This window comes from Calonectris borealis, chromosome 24 (assembly GCF_964195595.1).
Source record: "Calonectris borealis chromosome 24, bCalBor7.hap1.2, whole genome shotgun sequence".
Lineage (NCBI taxonomy): Eukaryota > Metazoa > Chordata > Aves > Procellariiformes > Procellariidae > Calonectris > Calonectris borealis.
In genome coordinates this window covers 6427425-6439589 of record NC_134335.1, presented here as the reverse complement: position 1 = coordinate 6439589, position 12165 = coordinate 6427425, and the positions used below count along the sequence as shown (strand labels likewise).

General features: G+C 43.7%; 1 protein-coding gene across 9 annotated transcripts in view; it reads left to right on the top strand.

Annotated features, from left to right (window-relative positions):
• PRDM10 (PR/SET domain 10) overlaps positions 1-12165 on the top strand; it is a 46574-nt gene that overhangs the window by 30884 nt on the left and 3525 nt on the right. For all 9 annotated transcript variants that reach the window (XM_075173044.1, XM_075173045.1, XM_075173047.1 and 6 more), the window contains 10 exons: positions 519-866; positions 2709-2864; positions 3884-4063; positions 4854-4964; positions 6063-6263; positions 6859-7002; positions 8163-8333; positions 9617-9757; positions 10399-10567; positions 11173-11285. In XM_075173044.1, the coding sequence (XP_075029145.1) occupies positions 519-866; positions 2709-2864; positions 3884-4063; positions 4854-4964; positions 6063-6263; positions 6859-7002; positions 8163-8333; positions 9617-9757; positions 10399-10567; positions 11173-11285 (1734 nt within the window). The remainder of the gene's footprint in view (positions 1-518; positions 867-2708; positions 2865-3883; positions 4064-4853; positions 4965-6062; positions 6264-6858; positions 7003-8162; positions 8334-9616; positions 9758-10398; positions 10568-11172; positions 11286-12165) is intronic.

Genomic DNA, 12165 nt, shown 5'->3' with positions numbered 1-12165 from the left:
TAAACCACTGCTGCACATTTCTGTGGTGATAGTTGGTGCAGAAGCTGATTTTGTAAAAGACTGTGGAATTTCATAAGCCCTGCTCCTGCGTGAAAAACAGGGCATTAGCTTGCCCTTCCTTTGTATGGTGGCTGAACTTTTGACCCAATCCCCCAAAATCAGCTGGAATTGCAGCTTTTCCCAGGCCCAGGGCTGTACTTCAGAGAGGACTTTAGTTTTATTTTACAGAAAAATGCCATGCTAAAGACAAAAGTTAGCTCAACCAGCAGAAACGAGGGACTGGAGAGGAAACGCCTGCATTGCGTTCTCCTAACTCGGTGTGTAACTGCAGGTATATCCCTTAACTTCTGCCTGTCACAGCCTCCCCTTCTGTAAAATGCAGACAGTACCTGTAATGCAAAAGCATTTTTTGAAGTTTAGGTTCACTGATAATCTGATATATTTAATCTTGAAAATATTTGGATGTGGAATCTATACATAATAATAAAAGCTAATGGTCTCTTCGATGTTTCTTTCAGAATGCGGCTCTTCAGCACCTGTTCATACGGAAATCCTTTCGCCCGTTCAAATGCCTCCAGTGTGGGAAGGCCTTCCGGGAAAAGGACAAACTGGATCAGCATTTGCGGTTTCATGGACGGGAAGGGAACTGCCCTTTGACTTGCGACATCTGCAACAAGGGCTTCATCAACAGCGGTGCTCTCGAGAGCCACATGAAGTTCCATATGGACCAGAAAACATACTCCTGCATTTTCTGCCCGGAGTCCTTTGACCGCTTGGATCTGCTGAAAGATCACGTGGCCATCCATGTCAATGATGGCTATTTCACCTGCCCTACCTGCAAAAAACGCTTCCCAGATTTTATCCAGGTGAGATGTCGTACTGCTTTGAGGCGCTGCCTTCCGTGTGTCTTGCAAGCACTGTTTATGAATTTTTCAGTATTGTTCTTGTGTAACGCTGCATGTCAGTTCATTCTCACAAGATTAAGGGGTCCATGATAGTCAGAAATTAAAAAGGAAGAGTGACCAAGCATTGCCAGGTGTTGTTTTATGCCACTGAAGTGCTCTTTCCACTAAATCATCAGATGTGGTACTTCAATCTGGCATTAGAAGGCACTGTACTTTGGGAGGGGCGGTCCCTTATCCCCGGAAAATGCCTAAGGCAGAGGTCCCGACTACTTTTGGTCAGTACAGATCCGTGGCACAAAAAGGAATTGTCTTTTGCTGTATGCAGCTTGTACTTGCATACGCCTTGTCCTTTGTCGTTAAAACTCTGAACCAAAAAAAATTTTGGTTTTACATGATACAAATATGTTTTAATCCCTTGACCGTTTTTGTTAGGGTAACTCATTTGACCACCTTGCAGAAATGCCAGAACAGATCAGGGTACTCTGCTTCCTGACCTCCCCCCGGGCTTCAGCTGGGTGCTCTATTCCTCCTCTTCTCTGCACGCTGCTTAGGAGGGGTTGCACTGGAGTAGTGAGTAATGCAACTACTTTGTGCAGTGTGCAGAGCCATTGGAGAAGATCGTTAGTAGAATTTAAGGATGCTATTTCGATGTTCAGTAAGAAAAACCTGAGACGTACCACGTACATATTCATTATCCTTCGTATGGACAAAGAGCTTGATGTGTCTTGCTGAGCTGCCTCACTTCAATTGGATTTCTACATTTCAGTTTATGTCAAGTAATAGGAACCGATAGACTATCCAGTAGGCTAAAGGGGAAAGGATGGGGGAAAGTGATTTACTAATACGATTGCATCCCGGCAAAAAACCTTTATCTTCTGTAAACATTGAACAAGGAAAAATGTTGATGATTCAGAAATGCTGTACTGCAACTTAATTCCCCATAAACTTTTCTGTGAAACCGAGCCAGTCAGAAGAAGGTCCCACGGCTTTTTTCCAGCTATTCAGCTCTATTTTGGAATTTAAAGATGATTTTTTCATTTGGTGCTATGTGAATAATGAAGTCTAGTCACCGTAGATTGCTGCCTACCTAAATACTTTTATGTGGAACAGATAAAGATACCAAGCTGTTCCGTGTATGATCAGTATTAGAAGATGGTAAAGAATTAATTAGAGACCCATTTCTTGAGTAGTGCTTGGATTTGAAATGTCAACCCTCATTAGTTACTTTATTGGGGAAAAAAAATCACACTAGATGCTTGAAGAGGTCAAGGATGGTCCCAAAGTATGCAGAAGTAATTGCCATTCAGGAATGGCATGCAAGTGCTTTTCTGTCTAAGTTTTTGTTTGTTTGGGTTTTTTTGCCAATTGTAATTGCAAGCTCATTCTCTCTGATGGAAAGAAATTAGTCCTTGCGTTTAGATTTTTATAAATGAAGTAAAGATAACGAACCTCAGACAAACGTGTTAACTCAAGGATGATTCGGTAAAACTGGTACATCATGGACTTTTGCTGCCCATTAAGTGCTCAACTGTGCAACAGCTGATGCCTTCAAGAATCAGTCTTGAGGAAATCAAATTGTCCATCCAGATGGATCACAAAGACGTTACGGCTTTACAGAAACTATTGCCAAGATATCAACTGTTCTGATAAAATACTTTTTAAGCCAAAGCAGATTAGAGAACTCTTAGAACCTTTTTCCTCTCTTTTTATTTTTTCCTTTTTACTAAGAGTTTCCTAAACTGTTTTACCACACACTCTTCTCTTTTTGAATAAATTCCATTTTTCTCTGATCTGCAATTCTAGGTCAAGAAACACGTACGCAGTTTCCATTCAGAAAAGATTTACCAGTGTACAGAATGTGACAAGGCTTTCTGCCGTCCTGACAAGCTGCGACTCCATATGTTGCGACACTCAGACCGCAAAGACTTCCTGTGCTCCACGTGTGGCAAGCAGTTCAAGGTAAGATGCCTCTTGACTGGATCATTCCTGATACATGTGGAGAACACCATTCTTTACCCTCCTTCAAGTAGACGAGCTCATGTTCTCAACGGTGGAAGAAACTAACGTGTAAACACGCTAGACTCGCCCGCAAGTTGCATGGACTGCTTGGTGTCGTGTGTGAGCTACGACATTCATTTCTGATGAACGAGGGGCAAGATTCACCCCAGTGTGCTCTGCTGTAACAGGAGATCTTATTTCTGATAATTTAATAGCAAAGGAAGCTTCATCTGCTCATGAAGAATTGGATCATTATACAGCAAAATTGCCAGGTGCTTGGGTTGTATTGCTTTTATCAGTTCAGTTAAGGCAACTTCTTGCTGATATCAATGGATTAATAATATTCCTGGCCAAGGTGCCTGTGTCCGTGGGATGCATCTTGTCAGCACGTGACATCCAGATGCCTTTCCGGATCCCTCCAGAACAGATGGAGGAGGCTGAGAGCCAGGTAGACTGTGGTGGCAGCAGCCTGCTCCTCGTCGCTTAGTTTCTTATGGGATACTGAGGGACTGGATACTTCTGGGTGAAGAAGCACATTCTAGACAGGGTGTGTCCAGAGAGGCTGGATTGCATCTGGGAAGTAGGTTCAGTACCTTTGTAGGACTTGAGGTCCTCCTTAGTCAAGAGCATTATTTGGTGCAAGTTTCTAGCCGTACAGAGTTGAGCGCTAATATTTTAGATAAATTCAAAGAAAAGCCAGAGTGGAGGGGTTCGTTCTCACTGAGGCTGCTAAACTAGCCTTAGTTTAGCTCCTGCTTTTGTGGCTGAGCAACCTCAGCTTGGTTTGAAAGGTAAACCTAAGCCCAAAGGGTTCCTGCTGATCTGTCCAACCCGGAGCACGCAACTCTGTCTCACGGCAGCACTGGAGAGGAAAAGCCAAAGAGATCTCTGAACAGCTTACATTGTGGCTCTTCCTTGTGACAGGTAGTAAGGCAGTAAGCGGTGCTGATATTTTTCTTCCCGATTTGTTCTTTCCCTAGAGGAAAGATAAGCTGCGAGAGCACATGCAGAGGATGCACAACCCGGAGAGGGAGGCCAAGAAAGCTGATCGAATCAGCCGCTCAAAAACGTTCAAGCCTCGGATAGCTTCCACTGACTACGAAAGCTTCATGTTCAAGTGCCGACTCTGTATGATGGGTTTTCGCCGGAGGGGGATGTTGGTGAGTGTCTGTGTGCTCTAGGTTCTCTTACAACTTCTGTACTCAATTTTGATGAATAGTTAAGGAATAAAGATGGAATTCCAATGGTTGGAACACAAGGATGCTGTGAAACTGGGAGAATTTTGTAGCTGAGTTGAGATTATGTATCTTTTTTTTAAAGCACTCTATCTTGTCTCTTCAGCAAATGTGTGCCTTTGCGTATTTCACTGCTTGTGTTGTACGTCTGGTTGTCACTACCATATCTCAACACTAATGCTGACTGATACGTAACATATTTAGCAGAACATGAGATTAATATATTGCCTGGTTCAGCCTTACTGCCTCCGTTTTCCTGACCGTCTTCCCTAATTTTTTGTTTCTCCCCCTTCTTGAGGGGCCTCTCCTGGCCATGCCCTGTAACTGCCACTGTGCAAAGGGTGTTACGCAGCAAGAGATCTTATTTGCAAATATTTCATGAGGGTTGTTATCTCTGCTAGCGAAGGCCTCCCCGGGCCAGAGGTCCTTTACATTACCTCACTCTCAGCTGCAAGAGAGTTCTGGCAAGCTATTTTACCCCTTCCCATCTTATTTTGATTAGCGAAACTGTAAATGACATCCAGCAAGACCATGTCTACCTTCAGCAGCTGACTCTGAATGCACGATACCCCTTGCAGCAGCAAATGCTTCCGGTGCTGCTGGCTAGCATCATTACGGTTTTGGTTTGGCTGTTATCCGTGTCTAGGAGAAGAAGCAATTGCTTGGCTTCCATCTGTAATATGCTCTCTTGTTCTCCTTGTTTCTTTCTCCTAAGGTGAATCATTTATCAAAGAGACATCCAGACATGAAAATAGAAGAGGTGCCAGAGCTCACGTTGCCCATCATCAAACCCAACAGAGATTACTTCTGTCAGTACTGTGATAAGGTATGTAAGGAAGTCACCCCTCGGAGGCTAGCTCAGTCCTAGACCTGTGTGCGACCAATTTGTCTCTGCATAGAAACATCTGGCAGGGTTTGTAGCTTTTTTTGAGGTGCTTGCCAGCAACACTTCTGCAGCACTATCCAAAAGAAATTAAGATGAAATGCACTTAGGCCAAGGCAGCTGAATGCTAACTGAAAACTGCAGTTCTCCTTTTCTGCTGTTTTTGGGGTTGGTAAAAGTTAAATGCTGTGATCCAGCAAGCTGTCACCCACCCTTAGTCCTGTATCACTTTTTGCAAGCCAGGACTAAGGCTCCTATCTATCTATTAATTGCTGAACACTAATTTATTGTGGTTTCTGTATCGCTTCTAAAAGCTAGTCTTTAACTCCTGTTATTTTAAGCTGCTTATTTAGTTACATGCCAGTAATTCTCAGTGTTCAGTGGAGCCTGGAGCTTCTTCTGCACTGCCTTGGGGTTCCTGTTTTTATTCCTTGGCTTTTGCTTTTTATGCATGTGGGCCTTTATTTACTAGGGAGTGTATTTTGCCTGACTGTTCTTATCCTCAGTACATTCTTCCATGATGCCTCCTTCCTTTTGTTTGAAGCGAAAAAACTGGATAGTTTTAGATAAGATTACAGAACAGTAATTTATTGATGTGCCTAAAAATAATTCAAAAATATGTCAAACACTGAAGGCTATTAAAACAGTTTGATGCTTTGTGCGAGAGTGGAGGCATCAACCCTCATAACAAATTAACATTGAAAAAATTACAACTTTGGTGATAAGTGGCTTCTCTGACATTTGAGCTTCAAGTATCAGGCGAAGAAAGTTTTCCACTTACCTTCCTGTCCTGTTCCGCTTTGTTGCGGCACACGACGTGTTCTCAAATGGCTTCTGCAACAAAAAGGGATTGCTTTTACAGGTTGCTCAAACACTGGACGGTGTATGCATTTTCATGCATTATGTTGTAATTGTTTGGGGATTTAACTAAACATATTGTCTAAAGCAACATGCAGACCTGCCAGATAAAGATAACTGGTAGTTGTTTTCTGCCCAGACATAAGGATTACACCATTTTCATTTCCAATCTTTACTCTGCAGGTGTACAAGAGTGCCAGTAAACGCAAAGCACACATCCTGAAGAACCATCCTGGTGCTGAGCTACCCCCAAGCATCCGGAAACTGCGCCCTGCAGGCCCAGGAGAGCCGGATCCCATGCTGAGCACCCACACCCAGCTGACAGGCACCATAGCCACCCCTCCGGTCTGCTGTCCTCACTGTTCCAAGCAGTACAGCAGTAAGGTACGGGGCTTGTCACATAGCCTCAGAAAACAGCCTCTCCCCGGTGATGCTTTTTCACCACGGTCTCTGTCATCTGTCAGTCCGCAAGCAGAGCTCTTTTAGTCTGAGTCAGAGTGCTGGTTTCGTGCTGCGTGCTGACAACACAGGCACAGCCCGCTCGTTTTGCGGCAAAAAAAGTTCCCTAAATAGAGGGCATGGGCTTAAAAGAAGAAATGGAAACGTTACCAGGGCGTGGTCACAAACGGAAAAGCTTGGAAACTGCTCGCTGACAGTTACGAGGGAGAGGAGTAGGGAAACAAAATGCGGAAGAGGTGACCTCTGGAAAAGATCCCCAAAATATGTGGCCGTGTCGGGGTAAAAAGCTTTACGGGTTGTGATATTTGGGGTAATATTTCAGTATCGGATAGCTCTAATCAGCAGCAACTTTGTGATCCTTGTTTCCGTCTTGCTGACTAGAGCATCCCATAGTGTGAACCTTGATGCTGCCTTACCGACGGAAACTTAAAAGCTGCAGTCTCAGGGCTGTTTGATTTCAGTTGGCCTGAAGCAGAGTTGCTGACCGTCTTTCCTAATGCTCTTTTGCATCTCTCTGCAGACGAAGATGGTACAACACATTCGCAAGAAGCACCCGGAGTTTGCGCAGCTCCCTAACACGATACATGCCCCGCTGGCGACAGCTGTCATCAGTTCCACTCCTGCCGTGCTAACCACCGACAGCACTACCGGAGAGACTGTTGTGGTAAGGATTCAAGACACGTTAGACCAGGCCAATGGAGGGAAACAAACGGAACAGAAGCTCTCTGGTATAGCAGTCTTAGCGTTTATTTGGCAGACATAATTTTAAAGCGTGTGTTAGGACGTTACTTAAGATCACTTCTGTTCCTGAATCTGTGTGTTGTAGTTTTGCTCTGCCAGGAACTATGTATTTCTCTTTTTGGAGCTCTAAGGATTTGTCTCTTTTCCCTACTCCATTCCCTGCTTTCAGTCAGACCCATATGCTATTGACTCCACACAATACTTTCACACATGCCTGATTAACTCAGGAATACACATCTTGTGGATTTTCACTGGGACCGTTCTCTTGAGGTGCTTGCAGTCCTTGGGACCGAGAGGACATGTTTAACGATGAGTGGGGACTGGATCAAACTGTTCAGAGGAGACAAAATCTTTCTGTAATCCTTTGGACAGTGCGGAACTGAGCAATATGAACCTCCAGAGGCTGGTCTCTCCACTGTTAATACATCAGCTGCTCCGGAAGTAAAGCTGAGACTAGAAGAATCAGCCTTGTGTCTTTTAGTGGTGCTGGGATGCTGCATAGTTTTAAAAATCTTAATAACCACAGTTTAAAACTTCCTATTTAAAGACTGAACCTGGATAAAAGACTATTTTGCTTGAAAATGGGCAGATTCAACCAGGATGCTGGTTATGAACTAATCATAAGCCTCATTAGTTAGGTGCTAGATGTCTTTACACACTACAGAAACACAGTTGTCAAGAAAAGTATCACTCTGGCAGGGGAGGAGGAGAGGTAGAATACGTCCGAGAAGCATTTTTTGACTTGGAAACTAAGTCAGCTCTTTACAAATGCGGGATTTCTGTCTAATAGAATACTGTTAAGTCAGAAGATTAAAATAGTTGTGTTATTATTATTGTATGTTGAGTTAGCCCTTAACGGTCCTGACTAGCATTTAGACAGAAGGGAGCAGTCCTTAGTGGATGATCCCTGGTGATGGCTTATGACCCCATCCTCTGTACACATTAAGCTCTTGTAAATAAATGACTAGGCCCAATGGTGTAAGTGTAGATTCAGTGTGATGAAAGGACTACAGCCCTGCAAAAGTATTCAATCCAGTAGACAATATGTGGTGACGGTCTGTATCTGTCTCTCTACCTGCTCAGACAACAGACTTACTGACACAAGCAATGACGGAGATATCGCAGACCCTCACAACAGACTATCGAACTCCCCAGGGAGATTACCAGCGAATCCAGTACATCCCTGTGTCTCAGTCCACAACTGGCTTGCAGCAGCCTCAGCACATACAGCTGCAGGTGGTTCAAGTGGCCCAGGTGAGTAACCTGCTGGGGGACTTGATGTGCTTTTGACCCCCTCCATATCAAGCCTGTCCTTTCTTGGGGCTGAGTGCTCGGATGTTTGTTAAGGAATAGTTACGAACAGTGGTGCAGACTTATTTTTTACAGATAAATTGACAGATAATGCTTGGGGTTCCCCTTGTAAGCATCGTGTACCGGGCATAAATAGTCCTGCCAGTCTTGATCAGCTTGCTGGAGACATATCAACACGGTCCTAATTTAGTTCTACTCATCTGGGCACCTTTGCTCGAGTCTGCTCTAGGAAGGTTTTCCGGCAACTGGAAAAGTGGGTCAGTGGGTGACCCGTTTTTGCAGTCGAGAAGACTGATTCGTACTTCCTTGTTCTCAGTGAGCCAGAGCCAAAATTTGGAAGTACTGAAAGCGCTTGCTTTTTCCCTTTGTATCATCTATTAGAATATTCATTCTCTACGATGCTCAACAGCCTCCTAAAAATAAAAACAGAGTGTAACTAGAGTAACTGAGCTGAGAGAAAGAACTAGGGCAGCTGTAAGAAATCACCGTAGCCTTCAAATCCGTTATCCACTGGCGGAAGCTGAAACTACTGTGTGTTTGTATTTGAATCTGAAATTCTGTGTTCTCTCTGGCCCCTCATTACAAATTAGGTTATGAATTTGGCTACTAAAGGCCTAAACAGTGGCCCCAGTTAATATTGACTGTGGCTGTTCGAACGATACAGGAGCATGAATACTGATTCCTGCAGCTAATATTAATTTTATCAAGATTTGAGACTTGTAATTAAATTACTCCAGTTAGTATCGTTAGCAGGTGTTGCTCAAAAAAGCCTTTAATCGGTAAGACTCTGAGCATTTGTCTTGATACAGAACTATGTCAAACTACAGGATTGGACATGCAGATCCTGAGTATGTACACATTTTATAGAAAGATGCTTACAAAGAAGGATGGTCCAGGGGTTGACAGTAGTCCTGGTTTTCAGACCCTTTGATTTGAGTCCAGCCTCTGCCACAGACAGCTTGTATGACCTTAGACAAGTCCTTTCCATTGATATCACTGAGATGTAACCGTCTCGGTGCCATTCCATCTGCTAAGTGTACTTCTTTATCTCCCAGGAGTGCAAAGAGGGTAAACACAGGCTTGAACAGGAGCGCTCCGTTCAGCCTCACTAACGCCTGTACCTCATTGTTCCAGACCTTGTATCGCAGAAGAGGTTTACGTGGCTGCTTCTGCAAAGAATTTGAAGTATACACCTCTGCTTTGACTTTTTTTCTTTTTCCCCCCAGGCTACCTCACCTCACCAGTCCCAGCACTCCACAGTGGACGTTGGGCAGCTTCATGACCCCCAGACATACACCCAGCACGCTATCCAGGTGCAGCACATCCAGGTCACAGAGCCATCGCCAGCAACTCAGCCATCATCCCAGGTATTTCACTCTTCTCTTGCGGGAAGTGTTTTCCCCACCAGTCTGCTCTGCTGGCGTATTACATGCGCTGATGCAGGAGATAGTCTTTTCTATGTCATTTAAAGGACCGTACCTGAAATGACTCTCACATGAACATCTCTGAGATCACCAAGTAGTTCCCAGATGTTCCTAGGGTGTATGGGGGTGTTTTGTTGTGGTTTTGTTTGGGTGTTTTGTTGTGGGTGGGTTTTTTTCCTAACAGTGTGTACAAGGTAGAGATAAATGGCTGGGAACAGACAAATTTGCAGCTTAAATAAAGTTAGCCAATTGGAAGATGTAAATGGAAACTGGCATTCCTCAAATATTTGAAGTTCAGCTCTTCATGCTGTTGGGAAGTGTTTAGCCTCTCATCTCAGTTCTCTGCGGCAGACTGGCTATGTAACCTTTGGCAAGCAACGTCTCTATTTCAGTTTCCCGATCTCTGCTTACTAATCATAGAGTGAAGCAAGTTGGAGGAGAGCTTTGCAGTTCTTGTGCTCGATATGCTATAGAACCTGTCGCCCGCCCCCGTGTTTTCCTTTAATGAGAAGGATATGTTTGTAACAGTACAGAGGTATGCAATCCTTAGTACACTGGGAACACTTACACCTTTTTTTCCCTAGGTTGGGGGTCAGCCTTTGAGTCCTTCCTCACAACAGTCTCAGCAGGAACTCAGCCCCTCGCAGATGCAGACAACTACATCTACACCAAACCAAGCCCTCCAGCAGCAGCAAGGCTCTTCAGTTCAGCACACGTATCTTCCCAGCACATGGAACTCGTTTCGGAGCTATTGTAAGTGTCAGCAGTAGCTCTCACTAGTAGTGTGGCTAGCGTGTGGGACTAGTATGTGCTCCATTTCTCCAGCTACAAATTGGGATAGTATTTTCAGAGCTCATTAAGTTTCGTGATTAATATTCATAGAGTCTAAGAAGATAAACGGTTTTGGACAAATGAAATGGTTATACTAGCTTTTCTACTGTAGGTCTGTAATTATCTGATACGTGGTTTGGGCAGGCAGACTGAGCTCCTTTATTCCAAAGAACTTGCATTCAGCAAGAATCCATGTGTTGGAGAGCAGCTTATTCAAATTTGGATGGATGCTTGAAAGAATCCTACGGAGGATGAGGGTGACATGAAATGATTTCTCATGTCCATGCAGCTCTGGATGGTAATTCTATGATTTCTTGGGCGACAACAGGATGTGGTGTCTATGCATGAATTGCCCAACCTGCAGCTGATGTTAGCTGGCGTAATTCTGTTGAGGCCTGTAGAGTTTTATAATTTCTATTCAACAACCACTGTTTCAGGCTTGAAATCTTACTGACGTAAGACAGTATCTTTCAAGGTGGTCTTTGAGTTTGACTGAAGGTCATGATTCTCCGATTTCCATTTTTTAGCATCTGAGATTCAGATGATGACCATTCCCCAAGGCCAGTACGTGATCACAGAGACCGCTGTAGGTACACCGGTCACCACTGTCAACACAGGGCAAGTGAAAGCAGTTACTCAGGTAAGGAAAACAACTATGGCCTTTTTTTTTTTCATCTGGAATAATGTATCAGGCTTAAAGCCTTCAATTTGAAGGTTAAAGGAGTGCCAAAGCGATGACTGGGGCACAGAGAGTAGAGATTAATGGTGTACCTAAAGAGGTCCAGACTGTATAGTCGGAAAGGGCATTGGCTTTCTGTAACAATTGCAGCGAGTTCCCCGCTGGGCAGAATCTACAGGCAAAACAGCTAAGAAATGATATGATGTGTTGTGTCATAAGCTAAGGAGAAAAGTGCTACTGTTCAAACCTAGTAATCTCGTGAACTTTAGGTTACAGAAGGCAGGAAATAATCTCATGAGCTTCAAGGAAAAGATCTGTCTTTTTTCTGAAGTAGCTTCATACTCCTTTATGTGGTGATCACAAACAGTTTTCTGCATCTAGCTGTTTACAAGGCCCACGCTGTCTGGCCCCTGTATGTATGACTCCAAGTTTAAAGTGTTCACTCAGTCACATTTGCAGGACAAGGCATGATTTACTGGTATTGATAGTCTTAAAAATATTTATGACTAAGCTGTATGCATTAAACCAAATTTCGGAACAGTTTCTGGAAACATTTTGATAGCTTCCTGTTATCCGTAGGATTACAAAATAAGAAGAGTTACTGCTATCTTACCTGGTAAGCGGTCCAGCATACGGAGGCAGGCTGTTGTACTGCATTGATACCGGATGCTGGAAATGCAACTTCTGCTAGAACATGTGGAAAATGGAAAAAAACTTTCAGAGTAGTTGTATTAAAAATTGCTCTTTTAATTTGTGGTGATGGGTTAATTGTGTAATTAGTTTAACCATTTTTAAGCTAACCAAATGCAAAGTAGTCCAACGTACTGTCCAACAAAGGACA